We start from the raw sequence: 19,056 nt of genomic DNA, 5'->3' as shown, positions 1-19,056 counted from the left end.
ATTATCTACTGTTCTGATTTCTAAAATGCACAACATGGATTTAATGTTTGTTTAAATAACACTTGCAACTTAATTTAATATATACATGACGCCCACAATAAGTTAGGGTTATCGATAACATTTTCAAAATGGAATATGTGTAAAAAGAGTGTATTTGGCATCATTGTACCAGGAACTCACGTTACATAGTGGTTACACTATCTATGTACGTGCCAGCCAATCATAGCTCAAGGAAACACGGAATCTGCTCCAGTTGTTATAGAAAGAATATCATTCAATTTCAATGCCATGAAGTTTCATCCCATGAGCCATATATGAAATTCAAATACCATATATGGCATATTGCTAAGAAAATGTTTACAGTGGTTTAGAAACCAAATTTTGCACTGTTCAACTGTCAGATACAGGTTGTACATGCAGAATTAATATTCCATACAGCAAGAAACCACACATTGTTTCTAGAGGATTTGAAGAGCTTTCACTCCCTGAAAAATATTCAGGAATATTTTTTCATTTGTTTTAGCACTCTTATTCCATGTTTGGGTTAATTGTTTATAATAAGATCCATTTCAGCCACATGAACAATAGATTATAGTAGGATTAGCCAGTAACCAGCACCTATAGTTATACTGTGAAATTTCTATGAATTAAGGAAAGAGTAAAGTAAATATTAATTTGCAGATAGGTTAAAAAAAGGCCTGGCTCTACAAGGAGGGAGTTGAGAGCACCCAGTACCCTGCCAGATGGGTATCACATAAACAAAATACAATCAAATTAGTTACATGATAACATATATTGTTACATTTTGTTTGAGGGGGATTTGATCGGAACTGAAAGCTGAGGTCCAGATGCTGCCTGTTTCAGTTAGTATGCTCTCTGGCCTTGTTCATGCTAAGAAGATTTTAGCAATCTTCCCATTGTTGGTCTACCTTAGGGCAGGGATGGATACCATGGTGGCAGAAACACCTGAGTCCAGACTACATTAATGCATTAACCAAGAGTTGCACTGGTGCTTCCCTAGTGGTAAAGGAATTGCTAAAAATTCTAAGTGGCGAGACTGCCTCTTGGGCATAATGAACACAGGGTCCAATTCAACACTAAGAGATGTCAATGGAAAGACTCCTACTGACTATGATGGGAACTGGATTCTGGTCCCAGAGGACAGACCAAGAGCATGAAAGATTTGACTGGAAAACAATCAGAGAGGGGCAATTGTCTCTTTTTGCATCAAGTGCATATGATTAAAAGATCCTTCAACAACAGCTACAAAGGCAGGTCAGTCTAAAATGCACTCTAGTATTTTATCTCAGCTAACAGCAAATAACACATAACCATAGTAACCAGTTTGGTTTGAGAGATCCCTATTATGCTAAGCAAAGAGATAGTAGAAAATATCAGCAGAGACATGAAGACAGCTAGATACTGGGAATGAAAATGAAGTCAATTGGAGTTTTGGGTATTCAGCATCTCTGAAAATCAGATCATAGTTGTGTTAGGTTGGATACTAAAAAAACTGAGGCATGCAAAATTAGTACACATTTTTAAAAAATTCACTTTAAATTAAAAAGTCACTTGCCTAATATCATGCAGATGGCTAATGTCAGAGCTGGAAAAATAACCTATAATTTTGACTCACAATTACTTCCTTTAACTCCTAAACCCCATATTCAGATTACACACCACAGCTTAGGTTGGTATAGCTTATGTCCTGGACCCCACACTACACGAAGGATGTGGAAAAATTGGAAAGAGTCCAGTGGAAGGCAACAAAAATGATTATGGGGCTGGACCAGAAGAGAAAAATGAGGGGGGATTTGATAGCTGCTTTCAACTACCTGAAAGGGGGTTTCAAAGCAGATGGATTTAGACTATTCTCAGTGGTAGCAGATGACAGAACAAGGAGTAATGGTCTCAAGTTGCAGTGGGGGAGGTTTAGGTTGGATATTAGGAAAAATCTTTTTCACTACGTGGGTGGTGAAGTACTGGAATGGGTTACCTAGGGAGGTGGTGGAATCTCCTTCCTTAGAGGTTTTTAAGGTTAGGCTTGACAAAGCCCTGGCTGGAATGATTTAGTTGGGGATTGGTCCTACTTTGAGCAGGGGGTTGGACTAGATGACCTCCTGAGGTCCCTTCCAAACCTGATATTCTATTTTTCTATGTTGCTCAGTGTGAATAAGCCACCCCCCGGAGCGATGTAAGTCAAACTGACCTAGGTGCCGGTGTGGACAGCGCTATGCTGGCACAGAGAACTTCTCACACTGACATATCTACCACCACCCACAGAGGCTGGAGTAATTAAGTTGATGGGTGAGCTCTCTCCCATTGGCTTAGAACAGGGGTAGGCAACCTATGGCACGCATGCCAAAGGCAGCATGCAAGCTGATTTTTAGGGGCACTCACACTGCCCGAGTCCTGGCCACTGGTCCAGGGGGCGCTGCATTTTAATTTAATTTTAAATGAAGCTTCTTAAACATTTTTAAAACCTTATTTACTTTACATACAACAATAGTTTAGTTATGTATTATAGATTTATAGAAAGAGACCTTCTAAAAACATTAAAATGTATGACTGGCACACAAAACCTTAAATCAAAGTGAATAAATGAAGACTCGGCACACCACTTCTGAAAGGTTGCTGACCCCTGGCTTAGAGCATCTGCACTAGAAGTGGTATAGCTGCACTGGTGCAGCTGTGCCACTGTAAGATGCCCTTGCTGCTTGTCAGCCCCTTTCCACAGTGGCACCAACTTTGGAGTCCAGTTCGGGAAGGCCCCAGAGCCCTCCACAAAGAAGGCCTCTGACTCCATTTTCTCCATCTTACATGTCCCTTAGTCTCTCAAACGTCTGTACCAGGCAATAGTTCCCACAGTCCTCTATCTTCCCCTTGTATCAGGGTGACTGTTTACCTGTGTTCTCCACCATGTGTAATGGGGCACGACTCATCACTGTGGTGCCTCCTGCTGGCCATCCTTGGAATTAGCTCTGGTTCGCCAGTCCGGCCCCATCTAGTGGTGTCTCGCCACTGCTGCTTCTGCCATCAGGATCTGTGTCGCTCTTAGGACTGCAGTGTCCTCTTCTGGACATAGCTCTCTGGCTGTGCCCTACTCAGTTCTCTCTCCACTTCCGGGGGGCTGGCAGTCCTCTGTCCAGACACTTGCTTCAATGGCATGTTGCAGTCCTGGGTCTAACCACCTGCATCAGTGGCAAACTGCAGCCCATACTCTAGTCACTCCCCTCAGTGGCAAGTGGGGCCAAAGCAGGGGGGGACCCAGACCCGGCCGCTACTCCAGATCCTGGCCCAGGGACCCTCTAGTCGGCAGCCACGCACTGTGTCACCTCCAACCCCCTGCCATCTGTTTCCCTGGACCTTTTCCCTGCAGCTCTAGCACCTTCTCCGTTCTTGTATCTGGGCTTCAGTCTAGCAGCGGCCAGCCGGGAGCTCACTCATGCTCCCCGACCCAGCCCCTCACTGCTCTGGCCATGGTGCTGTCTCTTCTTCCTTTAGGGCAGCCAGTCCTCCCTCTCCAAATTCCAGGGAGTAACTCCAGCTGCTCTATTCAGCAGCCCTTCTTGTATGCTTCAGCCTGGCCCTGATTGGCTGTCTCTACAAGCCCTTTCCTAATTTGTGCCTCCTGCACAGTCTCCCTGGGGTTGCTTTAACCTCTCTTCTGCCAGTGTGGGGCAGATGCCCCACCACACTGACATAGGAGGAAGTGACTATTCGGCTGAGAAAGCCAGAGATGATGCACACTTACTGAAGTGGGTGTTTCATTATTCACTCTATTGTTGGGATTATAACTCATTGCTGGTGTGGAGAATTTGGGAATTATTTTAACATTTTTATTAACGATATATATGTGATCAGTTTAGCCACTCATTTTCTATTGCTATTCTTTGAATGTGAAGGGTTTAAACTCGACTGTGGAGAAAAGGGAAATAAGACACAGCTGGACATCTTGTAGGCAGCAGTTCTGTCTTGATTGGAACCAAATGCATCATCAAAATATGAATGGAATCAACACATGTGACTGGAAGACCCAACAACTGGACCATTTAAATGACCAGCAGCCAAGAGCAAGTTATTAACTCTTTGCAGGTAACTGGAACGGAAAAACCCCAGCAGCTGTAGAAAGAAGCCAAGATGTGGATGCTGGCCTTTAAAGGGCACACAGAGAGCAGAGACACACAAGGAAGGAAGGTAGGAAAGAAGGAAGGAAAGAAGGAAAGAAACACAAGCAGATTCCAAGAGAACATGGAATATTGGGGAAGTTGCTTCTGCCAATATAGAATCTTTCTTAGGCCCTGTCTACACACGGTGATTATATTGGCATAGCTATGTTGGTGTAGCTATGCTGGCATAATACCATAGTGTAGATATAGCCTACAATGGAAGAGGTTTTATAGGAACATCACTTCCCTGAATGAAATTAGCTTCTGTTGACACAGCTGCATCTACACTGGGGATTAGGTCGGCATAGCTATGTCAGTTGGGTGTGCTTTATACACCCTGGCCAACATACCTATGTCAACCTAACTTTTAAGTATAGATCAAGCCATAAGCTTTGCTTTTCCATGCTGACCTAAGGACTCTCAGATTCTGAATTCAGTTGACTAATAAATGTTGGCTTGTTTTGAAAAGGCTGCCTTGCATCCCTGCAAATACTTACTAGTTGCACTGGGGTAAAAGTCTCTAAACAGGAGTCTGAACTCATTTGGACTTGCATTTGAGAGCACACAATAAGAAAGAGGGTTGATGTACCTTGGAGGCCCTGTCTCTGAGCCATGTGGGTCAACTTTGTGAAAGGCTAAGCCCAGGGCTTAGTGAATGTGAAGGTGCTCCCAGGGGCGGCTCTAGGGATTTTGCCGCCCCAAGCACAGCAGGCAGGCTGCCTTCAGCGGCGTGCCTGTGGAGGATCTGCTGGTCCCGCGGCTTCCGTGGACCTCCTGCAGGTGTGCATGCGAGGTCCGAAGCCGCGGGACCAGCGGACCCTCCGCAGGCAAGCTGCTGAAGGCAGCCTGCCTGCCGCCCTCGCAGCGACCGGCAGAGCGCTCCCCGCGGCTTGCCACCCCAAGAGCGTGCTTGGTGTGCTGGGGCCTGGAGCCGCCCCTGGGTGCTCCCAAACAGACTGTATAAAGGCTAGGGTATTGAATCCTGGATCTCTGACAACTGGATTGTCAGTCAAAACACAATTCAGACAGACAATGAGTCATGGCTGTCTGACAGGCTTGGCCAAGATTTTTATAGAGCAGCATTGCTGAGTCACTTGGTACACAGACTTAAGAGTGTGTCTTGTTCTGACATCTTATGGCTGTCAAGGTGAGAAGTTAGGTTTCAATTATCAGTGTCATTCTGAATGCAATTTAGTTCTTTAAATCAAAACATTTCTTGTGTACTTGTACTACAGCTTGGTAGTGAGGCTATAATTAAGTTTGAATTTATAGATAGTGTGGTTAGAAGAAAGGGTTGTTTTGTTTTGTTTTTGATGATTTCTAATTATTTTGACCAATCTTGAATAATGAAATTTTAAAAAGCCTTTAGGGCATTCAATCCTTCATGTAAAAAACAAAATAAAAACCCTGAGAGTTGTTTAATTTTGCAAAGTAGTTAGGGCCAAATCCTGATCCTCTTGCAGTCAATGACAAAACTCAGTGATTTCAATGGAACTAGGGTTTGGCTCTTACTACTACTAGGTTAGTGACTGCTTTTCTTAATGCTTCTATATATGACAGATATGTAGTGCACTGTGTAAAAATACAATATTGTATTTATGCAACTCTCACTTGCTCAGTACAGTGGCTCAAAACACATTGCAGAGCATTCTAGTATGCTATCTTCATTCTTTAGGTGACTTGAACATAGGTAGAAACTCATCACTTTTTAATCTCACACTCTCCTATCTCTGTATAACTAGTAGGAAAACTTCTTATTCTGTTCACCAAGCCACCCTCTCCCCATCTTTTCCCTAAGTGTTGCTGACCTCTAGTGGTGAAGATTTACAAGATTTAAAGGCACAGGAACTTTTAAAAGTGGATATCATCTCCTCCATCAATTCTATTCCAGGTAATTATTAGGCCTCTCAAGAAATGGATTCTGGGTACATCCATGCTGAGCTCAGCTTGATAGAGTGCAATAATGTTACTGTACCACATAAGAGGTAGTGAGCTGAATAGCTACATAATGTTCCAAAATAATGTTTGTTGTGGTAATTTATAATGAACTACCTATGTAGTGTATTGTTTTAGTAAAAAATAAATAAGACAAATTGCAATACATTGCCATAAAGCATGCTTGTCAAAAGGAATCAGAATGGTATGGAAAAGAGGAATAAGACCTCAGATGTGATATTCAGGACATTTCTTCAATCTTTACTTTATTCCTCAGGTAAGGCTTTTCTATACCTGTGGTCATATTTTAGGGTTGCATAATTTTCTGTAAAAGTATGAAAGGCTTTTTAATAATCTGAAATGATGCAGTGAAAAGAGACAGCCATGGTAATGGAATGGTAAACTGTATTATACTATTCAGCGACTAAATGGAGATGTGTGTGTCACATACCTTATTTAGGCTAACCTCAGCCATTCCTGTAGAACAGTGATTCTCAAACCTGGGCCACCACTTGTTCAGGGAAAGCTCCTGGCGGGCCGGGCTGGTTTGTTTACCTGCCGTGTCCGCAGGTTCTGCCAATCGTGGCTCCCACTGGCCCCGGTTCGCCACTCCAGGCCAATGGGGGCTGCAGGAAGTTTGAGAACCACGGCTGTAAAACATAAAAGGATCTTAGTGTGAACACATCTGGTATATCTCTCTGAAAAGGAAACTCTGTAGTCAGTCCATATTTGGTACAGAAACCTGATCTGCTAGTTCTAGCCCTGTAACCTACCATGTACAAGATACACATGACTAGGGTTGCCAACTTCATAATATTTAAAAACTGGACACTCCAGCAAGAGTACTGGAACCTCCCCTGCCCTGCCTCTTCCCCCAAGGCCCCACCCCAGCCCCGCCTCTTCCCCTAGAGGCCTCGCCTTTCCTGTTCCCCGAGGTCCAGCCCCTGCCCCGCCTCTTCCACCCCAAGGCCTTACGCCAGCCCCACCTCTTCCCCCAAGGACCCCCCTTCACTCTTTTTCCCTTCTGCCCCCCTGTCACTTGCTGCTTTTCCCCTCTCCCCCACACTCCCTCGGGTCCGGAGGGACTTGCCTGCGGAGCTGGGGCATGCAGCCATTCAACGCAGGTAGGAGGTGGCCCCAGTTTAGTAGGGGCTGGCGCGAGTGATGATCCAGTGCCTCCTCGCCTCCCCCACCCACAGTAACCAAACTTTGGGTATTTGGTCAGTAGATCTAATCAGACACTGTCAGGCAAGGGTGCTGGAACGGGGCAGGGTGTTGGGGGCCATGGGCCCATGACTTTTTACCAGTAAGAGATGGGGGAGAGAGGGTGGAGAGGAGTGAGCAGGGTGAGGGCCTCAGGGGAAAAGTTGGCATGGGGGCAGGGCCTCTGGGGTAGGGCTGCCAACTTTGGTTGGACATATTCCTGGAGGTTTCCTCACATGACATAATCTGTAATTAATGATTAATCTTCAATTCCTGGAGACTCCAGGACAATCCTGGAGGGTTAGCAACCCTACTCGGGGGAAGGAGTGGCACGAGGGCAGGGGTTTGGGAGGAAGGGGCAGTGCAGGGACGGAGCCTTGGGGAGAAGAGGCAGAACCGGGGGGAAGCCTCAGTGGGAAGGGGCGGCATAAGGGTGGGAGGGTTCTGGGGGAAGGGGCAGCTCCTGAGGTGGGGCCACAGTTCAGATGCCAGTGGCCTACCACACTTATAGAGAGCTTCTGCTGCTTCTGCTCCAGACTTTTTGGTCGAAAACCAGACACCTGGCCACTCTGCACATGACAGCCATTTTGTAATTAGTAGTGCACACATAGCCTTGATTGACCAGGCCATCTACTCTCTTAAAAATGCCTTGGAGAACTTTAACTCTCAGACACCAGAAACAAATAGAAAGGAACTTAATTTTTAATGTCTTTGTCATAAACAGATGGTTAAGGGTTAATGTCTCTTTTACCTGTAAAGGGTTAAGAAGCTCAATGAACCTGGCTGACGCCTGACCAGAGGACCAATGGGGGGACAAGATACTTTCAAATCTTGGTGGAGGGAAGTCTTGGTTTGCGCTGTTTGTTTTGTTCGTTGTTCCCTCTTACACCCAGGTTTTCTCCAATCTTTCTAAATCAGTCTCTCATGTTTCAAAATAGTAAGTAATAGCCAGGAAAGGCGAATTAGTCTTATGTTTGTTTTCTTAACTTGTGAATGTTTTTCCTTTTGCTAGAAGGATTTTTACCTCTGTTTGCTGTAACTTTGAATCTCAGGCTGGGGGTGGGGAGGGGCAGTCCCTCTAGTCTATATGAATCTGAATACCCTGTAAGCATTTACCATCCTGATTTTACAGAGATAATTTTTACTTTTTCTTTCTTTAATTAAAAGCTTTCTTTTTAAGAACCTGATTGATTTTTCCTTGTTTTGGAATCCAAGGGAATGAGTCTAAACTCACCAGGGATTGGTGTGGGGGGGAAAGGAAGAGAATGGTTAATTCCTCTTTGTTTTAAGATCCAAGGAGTTTGGGTCTTGGGTTCCCCAGGGAAGGTTTTGGGGGAACAGGAAGTGTGCCAAACACTATATTTTGGCTAGTGACAGTGTACCAAATTTAAGCTAGTAATTAAGCTTGAAAGTGATCATGCAGGTCCCCACTTTTTGGATGCTAAAGTTCAAAGTGCGGAAAAGACCTTGACAGTCTTCATGCCAAAGTTTTACTCAGAAAGTTAAACCCATAAACTTCTGGCCTAATGATGAACTCTGGCTAATTGCAGAGCTTTTTTTGTCCTCTGTACCAGCTTGTATGGTGTGACAGCCATTTGAAGGGCCTGACTGAAAGAACCACTGAAGTCAACTGACAAATGCCGATCAACTTCAGTGAGCTATGAACCAGGCATTATTTTACATAAAATCATAGAGTTTAAGGCCAGAAGGAACTACCAGATCAGCTAGTCTGACATCCTGTATATCACATGCTAGCAACACTGCCCAGTACCCACACAATGAATCCAACAAAACTGAGATGCTGATTAATTGAGAACTCAGTTCTTTTTGTACTATATACCAGATTCTGCATTCTGCAGTCTTAGGAGACTATGAAAAGGGTTAAAATCATTTAACCAAGCTACAACTTGCTCTACCATTCGGCTTCTCCAGGCTTTTACTCATTACATGGGCCAGAATACTGGGGATAATAATCAGGTTAACATTTAGACTGACAGCTTCACAGCCACTAACAAGAGTGATGTAGAATCATGTATAATCTGGTATAAAAGCAACCATTTTTTAAATTACCACATTGCACTACTTTCACTACACATCCCCAATTAGAACTCTCTTAATCAAGATGCAACAAAAAGCTGTGCTTAGACATATATTTTTGAATAATGCATGAAATCATAAAAAAACTGTCAGTTTTGGTACAGCACAGCCACAAACAACTTACTATTGATTTATGAAGGGTTTTTCTAATGCTTTGCCTTTGTCAGTTGTATTTAATTATTCTAAAGTCTGAATTTTGGGAAGAAGATAGCTTTGAGCTGCTCAGTTGTTTTCCATTTAGAGCATCCTGTTTTCAATAATTTATTCCAATCATAGCAAAACTCTTATTTATAACATGCAGCCAAACTGTGGGAGCCTATGTTCTGAAACACTCCAGCTGCAAATTTCCTTGCTATTTCCTGTACCTCTTTATACTAAATTATACTGGAATATGTATGTGGCTAGATACTGGATATGTGTTCTTTTGTAAAATGAACATCTACCAATTCTGAGCTATGGTGAATCTCAGGGCAATAAAACAGCCCAAAAATGTGTGAGAGGGAAGGCCACTTGGTTTATAATCAGAATTATACAGTTACCTTCCTTTTCCACAAATAAAAAGGCATTGCACAGATCTGTAGAAAACTCCATACAGTACTGCAGTTCTTGATGCTCCAGTTATCTCTAGGGGACAGATCCATGTCTACAGACTCATGGTCAACAATATAGCCTAAAATGGAATAAAGGCAAGAGTGTGAAAACTTAAATATCAAATTAAGCATATGAACATACATTTTAAAATGTTACAGGATACACTGAAGACAAGTAACATCATGATAGATTTCAAATAGATTTTTTTAAACTTCAGATTATTCAGTAATTTTATTATTTCAGTGCAGTTTTGTTTTTTAAGAAATAAGATCACTTGCGCAGAAAATTGGCACACTGGATATGTATTCACCCCAGTGATGTTCAGATGGAGTTGTACTAAAGATGAATTTGGCCCCATTGTGTCTCCACTGTGAATGAGGCAGCATCAGAGAAGCAATATCAACAATTCCTCCAATGTAATTGTTGCTATCGTGGATTATTAGCAATGGATCACGGGTCCATTATAATGCAGAACATGTCTTTTTTACTCTAGATCTAAAGGTAATGAGATTTTGTGTGAGGAAAGCCACGATTCTGGTTTGCAAAGAACTCAGAACATAGAAAAGAATTTAGTGCAACCAAAAGCATGACCAAACCTTGGACTTTGTTCCCAGAACTCAGACACGTGTGCAGCTCTGAAATAGAAGAGCATTCTGTATATTAACATGCAAATGAGGAAACTCAGAGCCCTGCTTCATTTTAGAATTCTTGATCTGTATGCTGCTCTGCCTAGGCATGCATATCTTCCATTGATGTCAATGTGAGGAACCATGTAGCACTTCCACACACCCCATATTCAGTATGCCACAAATGGCTTTTTAACTGAAGTTTTGCATAGGACAATCAACCACAGCCCATCATTCAGCCAAGGAATGAGTTGTTTTTTCATAGAGACATGCAACATCTTTTAACATCAGCATGGGATCTTGGTACATGCCAGTGCCCCACAATTCACAAGCCAGAGTTATGAAAGAAAATAAACCCATTTCCTTTTTGATTTGTGTACAATACACTAATTTTCCTCGCTGACAGAAGCAATTTTGTAGGCATTCGGAATGAGATCATAGCAGATTTCTCTAAAATACACCACTACCCTGATATAACACAGCCGGATATAACATGAATTCGGATATAATGTGGTAAAGCAGTGCTCTGGGGGTGTGGGGCTGTGCACTCCGGCAGATCAAAGCAAGTTCAATATAGCACAGTTTTACCTATAATACAGTAAGATTTTTTGGCTCCTGAGGACAGTGTTATATCAGGGTAGAGGTGTACTTTTTCTTTTACTCCCATTATAAGTTGGTTAATTGCTCACACAGCAAATGTATAAGCCAGGCAATCTTTTCTTTGATGTGGTTGGTTGTTTTTTTTTTGGTTTTCTTTCATACTGTTGCAGTATGATGGATTCTATGGTTTGGGGACACACTAACATACTTGTGAGTCTCACTGGTTTCTTTGTGTAAATATCCCAGGATGTGGGGGAGCCAAACAAAAGTCTTGCAGATAAAGACAGATATAAATAGTGCATTATAATGTATTTAGTTGATGGAATTTAAGCCCCAGAAGATAGAAAGGACATATGTTACTGGGGAGGAAGGTTATCAAATATTTAGAGCCAATTTTAGGGGGAGCAGGGATTTTCCTGGCTTCTTCACAACCAAGAAACTTGCGAGGAGTAGATCTGAAAGCTATAAAGAGACATGAAGGCAAGAGGAAGATATACCTTTTAACTCCAGCAAAGCACATTGAAGTAGGAGTGTAGATGTTGTCCATCATGTCATAATGTCATAGACTGTTCCTATTAGGCATTGATTGCCGCTTGTGAAATGCTCAGTACCATCAAATCCCAATGACTTCTACAGGCACTAAGTGGGCTGGGAAGCTCACAGGAGTGGATTCTGTTACAGAGTTATAGGATGATATCCGACACTGCATAATGTCCCAATCCTGTAAGCATTCATGCACACGAACAGTCCCATTGAATTAGAACTACTCATGTGCATAAGTCCTTGCAGGATTGGGACCTATCATTGTAAAAGCCTAAATAACTTTGGTGCTCTAAATTGTATGTGAATTTCAGGACAAGTGGCAGTCCTCTGAGGGGTCATATTTTGGAAGGACAATTGTAAATATTTTTGCTAGAACATAGAAACTGACTAACCATCCTTAACAGATGGGCACTTAGATTTGTGCTGTCTGGGAAATGATAACAGTAACTGACTCAATGGATGGTAAGGGCTGAGATCCGCTGAAAATGGAAAGGTTTTTCAGAGCACACAAAAATTACCGTTTTTTTTGTTATTATTTGTATGACTATAGTGTGACTTTCTATACCTTGTGGGAATACCCTCCATGTCCACGTTCACCCTATAATATGATTGTGTGGTATCTAATGCAAAGTTTATCATGTTGGGTGGCTTCGGAAGGCACATGATTTACTCAGCACTGTTGTTATAGTAATGTTATAGGTTGCAATTTCATGTACATCGTTATGAGGTTGAAAATGTGTCCTCATGGTTTAAAGCAAGCCCAGGCAGAAAACATCCCAAAAGCAGGGGGGCAGTTCACACCTCATAAGGTCATAGATGGGACAAACCCAGCCCAATGTCACAGAAACAGAGGACACTGGCCTAGGCAACAACAAAGGATCTGTTGGACTCTTGAGTGAGTCACCCCCCCTTCCTTTGGTCAGTTTGGGACTGCGATGAGGTAATGCTCACCTGACTCTGAAGTGGGAGAGGGCAAAGTCAAGAAGGAAGAAATAACAAGATAAAAGAGAGAGACGTTTGCCATGCTCTTCCTCTCTCTTCCACCTCGATCTACAGACATCACCACCAAGCGACTGAAGCGCTGATCAAAGGAGAGAGCCTGGCTAAAGGGCAACCAGACAGCATCTAAGTTTGTAAGGGCATTGAAAGTGATAAGATCAGCTTAGAATGTGTTTTGCTTTTATTTCATTTGACCAAATTCAACTTGTTATGCTTTGATTTATAATCACTTAAAATGTATCTTTCATAGTTAATAAAATGTTTTCTACCTGAAGCAGTGTTTGGTTTGAAGTATGTCAGAGACTCCCCTTTGGTTAACAAGCCTGGTACATATCAATTTGTTAAACTGACAAACTCATATAAGCCTGTGGCGTCCAATAGGTATAACTGGACTCTGCAAGAGGAAGGTTCATAGGTTTGTGTCTGGGACCAGACATATTGGCTACTGTCATTCAGTTACACAATCCAAGCTGTTTACATGCCAGAGGCTGTGCATGAACAGCCCAGGAGTGGGGGGTTCTCACAGCAGAGCAGGGTAAGGATGGCTCCCAGAGTCAAAGATTGGAGTGACCTAGCAGATCACTGATCTGGATAATACCAGGGGAACAGCACATGCAGTGCCTAACAGCCCGAGCCACTGACCAAGACCCTATTGTGCTAGACGCTGTAAGAACCCACCCAACCCCCTGCCCCAAACCCAGTTCCTGCCCCAATGAGCTTATAAATCGAAGTACAATGCTGTTTTCCCCAACTGCAGTACTGTACTAATTACTTCTGGTGGAAAGAGACTGTTTTATTTACCACGTCTCCCTATTTGGGTTTCCCTTCCTTCCCGTCCTTGTTCTTCTTCTTCCAAATTGTTTCTGAAACCTCTACACCCTAAACGTGGCTGCTTTGCCTCCTCAACTCTTCTAGGGAAAGAGGGGTCCCTCCCCACTCCTCTTTTCGCTCCTCCCCAACCCCTACCCCATACTTCTACTTCAGCTCCCACAGTTACTTCTTTTATCTAGAGACATGTCCCTCTGCTCTGGGGAACAACCCAGCCCCTTCCTTCTGAACGTGCTCACTGCCTCTGTCCCTCTCCCTTCCCCCGCCATCAGCGACGGGTCCCTCTCCAGCCCCCGCCTCTCCACACCAGCTCGGCCCCGACCTGCCCCCTCCTCCATTTTTCCACCAGCCCCGACACGCTCAATCCGACTCTCCCCGCAGGGCCGCCAGCCCCGCCCCGCGCCGGGCGCTCCCAGCCGGCTGCCCAGCAGCGCTGCGCAGAGCGGGGTCCGGCCGCACGAGGCGCCCTGCAGCCCGCCGGGCTCAGAGACTCCCGAATCCCGTCCCCGCTGCCCTGTCCGGGGAGGGCTGGAGGCGGCCCACGTGGCTCCTTCCTTCCTTCCTTCCTCCTCCGAGTCCTGCTCCGCCCCTTGCAGCGCAGCGGCCTGCGGCTGCCTGAGACCCTGGCCTGGGGGCACAGACTCCCGGAGGGTGCGGTGGCTCCTCCCTGCCGAGGGGTGTTATTCATGCTGCCCTAGACAGCGGGGCAGCCCGTCATTGCTCCCCTAGGGGGGGCTTGAAGCCAGTCTAGTTAGTAGTGTCCGGGTGGGAGAGCCTGGGCAAGCCCCTGACCTGTGTGGGGAGCCCCACTGCCAGCCAGTCCATGGGTGCACTGGCACCACAGGGATGACCCTGGTATAAAGTGCTAGAGGGACAGAGCCAGTGACACACGCCTAGCACCCATGCCCAGCTCCTGGGTGACTCCAGCTGCCAAACCCATGGAGAAGGGAGAGCAGCAGTGAGGGCAGCATCCCAAGCTGGCCCCCCAACGATGGGGACAGCTTCCTCTCTGGTGAGCCCAGCGGGCACCGGAGGGGAGGTGATCGAGGATGCCTACGGGGGAGGTGGCGGCGAAGCCTGTGAGATCCCAGTGGAGGTGAAGCCTAAAGCTCGCCTGCTGCGCAGCTCTTTCCGCCGGGTGGGTGCTTCGCGGCCTGGAGGCCTCATCGGGGCCAGCTTCAAATCCACTGCCTCAGTACAGGAGTTGGAGTGCGTGGCTGAGTATGAGCGTCTGAAGAAAGAATATGAGATCTTCCGTGTCAGCAAGAACAACGAGGTGGCCTCTATGGTCAAGAAAGAAGCCAAACTTGACCTGGAGAACAAGAGACTCCGGGCAGAGCTCCAGGTAACTAGCAACTGTACTGACCCTTGCCACAGTTTATAGGGGAATGGGTGGGAGTGAAGATCTCATCTCCTGAGACAAATAATAATACTTAGCTCCTATATAGCGCTTTTCATCCTTACATCTCAGAGCACTTAATAAGTTGAGTGTATCCATATTACAGATGGGAAAATGGAGGCATAGAGAAGACAAGAGATTTGTCTAAAGTTATTCAGGAAATAAGTGTCAAAGCTGGGAACAGAACCCAGATCTCTTTCTACTCACCATGCACCTTCTGAAATGGGGAATAGACTCCTCAGTTATGGCTTTAGCACTGACCTCCTTCCTCCCAGCTAGTCTTTGGGTGGAGAGCAGTCCAGTGCTTTTTATCTCCTGCCCTTCCCAGCGTCTTCTGGAAGGGCTGTCCACCTCCCAGTATTCTCCCTCCTACTTTGTGTGGAGCTGCTGAGTAGCACCCTTATAAAATTACAGTTTTTAAATGTAGCCTGATAGAAACACCATTCAGAACTGAAGGCTAAATATTTCAGATCAAGATGGCATTGTTTACATGAACAAATCAGAAACTAAAAAAAGAAATGGACAGTTAAAAATGTGTTTAATGCCTTTACCTGTGTTAATCTTGATGTCTTTAATAAAAATGTAGGTTGGTATAATAAAATAAAACATCTAGTTTACTTTTCACCATTTAGACAGTTTGTTTATTATTTGCAATACTTCCAGCCTGAACTGGTCAGTTTCACTTTTCTTTCCAGGTTTCTTCAGAGCCCCACTGAAATAAAAATGAAGTCAGTGGGGCTGCATTAGAGCTCTGGGGTCTGCTTGCACTATATGTATCTTATGACTTTAAAAACAAATTTTGTATTTGTGGATAATCTAAGCCAGCATTTCTCAAATGCGGCCACCAGGGACTTTTCTTAGGCCACAGCCTCTTGGGTGATGAAGGGGGGCAAGGAGTAACCTTCCCCGAGGGCTGCCAGCGGGAGCTGGTCTCTGTCCCCTTATGGAGTCACAAACACTGTACGAGCAGGTGGCCAGCGTGAATTCTCCACCTTCCTGGGGACTATGGGGCTCAGGTTTCAGGCTTAAGCCCTGGGGGGGTGGGCAACAGGCTCTGGACGTGCAACAGCAAGCTCCATCCCTCAGCTGCAGTGCTCCAGGCTCCGGGCTCATCCCCTGCACATCACCTTTGACCCTCGCTGCCTCCTCCAGTCCCCATCTGTGCACCAGGGCCCCAGACTCTCGCTTTAGGCTCACCTCCCCTATCTCCCTTGACTCCTGCTATCTCCCATCTATTCCCCTATCACTCCTTCGACCTCCTGATCCGGGGCTTAATTTGTCCCCCAGCTTGCAGGGGCTGAGTAAGTTGGCTGTGAAATGGGATATTAACAATATCAGGTTTCACAGCCTCCCAGATAGTTAGCAAGTCTGCTGTGAAAAGTGATATTAACAAATATACAAAATGTCACTTTTCACAGCAGACTTACTAGTTAGCAAGTCTAAAAAAAAGCAACCAGAAAAAAAGCAAAACATGCAAAGCATCTTATTTGTGTTTCTATTCTGTTTTGGTCCAGTAATTAATAGACAACTGTACATTATTTTTAATTACTGAGTCTGCAAAAAACCCCTACATAAATAAATTACAATGATTTGGACATGTACATGTGCATATTTATTTATTTTTCCTAAAGTTAAGTATTTTAGGAAGAATTGTCAGAGCAGCCACCAGCAAGAGTTGGTAGCCGCACTCTGAGGCCACCCAAAAATTTGTTGCGAGAACCCCTGAATCTAAGCATTATACCCAGATGTACAGACACTCTAGTCTAAATCTGTGTATTATATAATTTTAACCTTCGATTTAATAAAAAATTTAAATATTTTGTTTCTCATTCATGATAGGATTGCACTGTTGCACTGATTTGTGTTCCAACACTGCAGTGCAATGTTTAAATCTAAACAAACAAAAAAAAACAAAGAATAATGTCTTCCTTGAATTAAGAGTTGCAAAAGGGCAACAATTGGAGCAACACTTGAATTTGCTATCTAAACTCAGTAGCTGAAAAATATGCTAAAACTTTATAGCAATAATATTTTTCTCTCAGAGAAATAATATATTAAATATTTTCAGGCTCTTCAGAAAACTTACCAGAAAATACTTAGAGAGAAAGAAAGTGCTTTTGAAGCCAAATATCAAGCCATGGAAAGAGCGGCTACATTTGAACATGACCGGGACAAAGTCAAGAGACAATTCAAGGTAAGCATCTTCACTTTATTCCCCAAGAAATTGACCCAGAAAATCTAAAGTAATCCCTTTAGCCGTTATCCTTCAGTGAACTCTTTGTGGGTAGGTTCTGCGTAGATGCAGATGTCTGCCAATACAAAACTCATTGCAGGACCGGGGCCTTAATCCACTATTTTCTCCAAATTAATCATACCAAAATTTCCCTGTAGAAATGTTTTTTAATAACATTTAGTCTTAGTGGAAAATAATGCTTTTGAAAACAGAAAGGATAAAACTTATCATTGCTCAGCATCCTAGCACCTTCTGTGCCATTTCATCAGCTCTTGCCAGTTTCACAACTAGAAGGGGCAAGGAACATGCAGATCAGAAGTTATGTTACATGGTGTATTAAAGAAAAATAAACTAGGCTCAAACACTGATTTTTGTTATTTCTCAGTAATGTTTATATTTAATTTGTTAATGTTCAACATTTTTAGTTTTCATTACAAAAATAACCCTGTGCCAACTATTGGCACATCTCTTTGTGCTACTAAAATACAAGAGCCAAGTGAAGGTAAAAGCCTTAATATTTTTTTGCCTTAGGGTGGCTTGAAAGGCTTATTAATTGCCAAGCTTATGCTTCTGGTTTTCCCCTCCTGCAGCTGATCCCACTCCTAGCACCCAAAATTAGACAGTAAAAACACTTCTCTGCACTGTTTTAGGGCTTACCAATGTCATTAACTGTAGCAGAGGAAATGTTTTGGTAGATAAGTACGGCAAGAATTGCTTTCAAAGAGTTTTGTTTTAAATTGTATTTGTAATTAAGTGTACCAATCTCTTTTATACTCTTGGGATCTTAAGTACTTAGTTCTGATCAAAGACCAAGCTCGCTAATCACTTTTAGCTTGTGATAGTAATATTGCATATAAAAGACAATTCCAGATATCTGGTCTCCGTGTTTTAAACTACTTAAATTAAAGATGTATAGCTGTCAGTGCAACAATCCATAGTAAAATAATATACGTCCATTCAAAAAATAATAGGGAAATCTTTGAGAACAAATTATAGTTTTGTTGCTGAAAAAAGCTGGCTTTTATTAAAACTAAGTTAAAAACCATGCATATTACTTATGAGCTTATTTTAGTACTAAACATTCAAAAATCCTGAGTCACTAACTCCAAAATCATGGCATTGATTTAAAAATCATGATTTAAAAATAATAAATGTTGGATTCCTTTATTCATCTTCTGGTTTAGAGAGAAAGTTGCACTTGGGATGTTGTGAAGGCCAAGACTATAACAGGGTTCAGAAAAGAGCTAGATCAATTCATGGAGGATAGAGCTATCAGTGGTTATTAGCCAGGATGGGCAAGGATGGTGTCCCTAGACTCAGTTTGCCATAAGCTGGGAATGGGTGACAGGGGATGGATCACTTGATGATTACCTGTTCTGTTAATTCCCTCTGAAGCACCTGGTATTGGCCACTCTCGGCAGTGGATACTGTGCTAGATGGACCTTTGGTCTGACCCAGTATGGCCATTCTTATGTTCATTTGGGTCACATTTTCAAGTCTTTCTCTACCACAATGAGGGCTCAAATCTCACTTTTTTTTAATGACAGCTGATCACATGAATTCAGGAGCTGGGGCTATAGATCAAACATCAAATTTCACAAGACTTGTGATAAAATAATAAGAGTTGTCTTTATACTTTAAAAAAAACTCTTTTTCTAGATTTTCAGAGAAACTAAGGAAAATGAGATTCAGGATTTATTGAGGGCCAAACGAGAACTGGAGACAAAACTTCAGAGACTGCAAGCCCAAGGGATCCAAGTATTTGATCCTGAAGAATCTGATTCAGATGACAATTGCACAGAAGTTACTGGTAAGAATTCCATCTGCTACTTT

At 43.5% G+C, this 19,056-nt stretch overlaps 1 protein-coding gene and 1 long non-coding RNA gene across 2 annotated transcripts in view; one reads left to right on the top strand and one right to left on the bottom strand.

Annotated features, from left to right (window-relative positions):
- Positions 1-6,561: 6,561 nt before the first annotated feature.
- On the bottom strand, positions 6,562-15,296 carry LOC127043892 (uncharacterized). Its single transcript, XR_007772351.1, has 3 exons — positions 15,198-15,296; positions 9,944-10,074; positions 6,562-6,754 (listed from the first exon to the last, which is right to left on the bottom strand). It is a non-coding gene; the product is annotated as an uncharacterized LOC127043892 (long non-coding RNA).
- Positions 14,150-19,056, top strand: part of NPHP3 (nephrocystin 3) — a 43,059-nt gene continuing 38,152 nt past the window's right edge. The window contains exons 1-3 of the mRNA XM_050937882.1: positions 14,150-14,936; positions 17,059-17,184; positions 18,883-19,033. Coding sequence (XP_050793839.1) covers positions 14,583-14,936; positions 17,059-17,184; positions 18,883-19,033 — 631 coding nt within the window. The 5' untranslated portion in view covers positions 14,150-14,582. The remainder of the gene's footprint in view (positions 14,937-17,058; positions 17,185-18,882; positions 19,034-19,056) is intronic.

This window comes from Gopherus flavomarginatus, chromosome 2 (assembly GCF_025201925.1).
Source record: "Gopherus flavomarginatus isolate rGopFla2 chromosome 2, rGopFla2.mat.asm, whole genome shotgun sequence".
Lineage (NCBI taxonomy): Eukaryota > Metazoa > Chordata > Testudines > Testudinidae > Gopherus > Gopherus flavomarginatus.
Note: the sequence above shows the minus strand (reverse complement) of the source record. Positions and strands in the feature narration are given on the sequence as shown.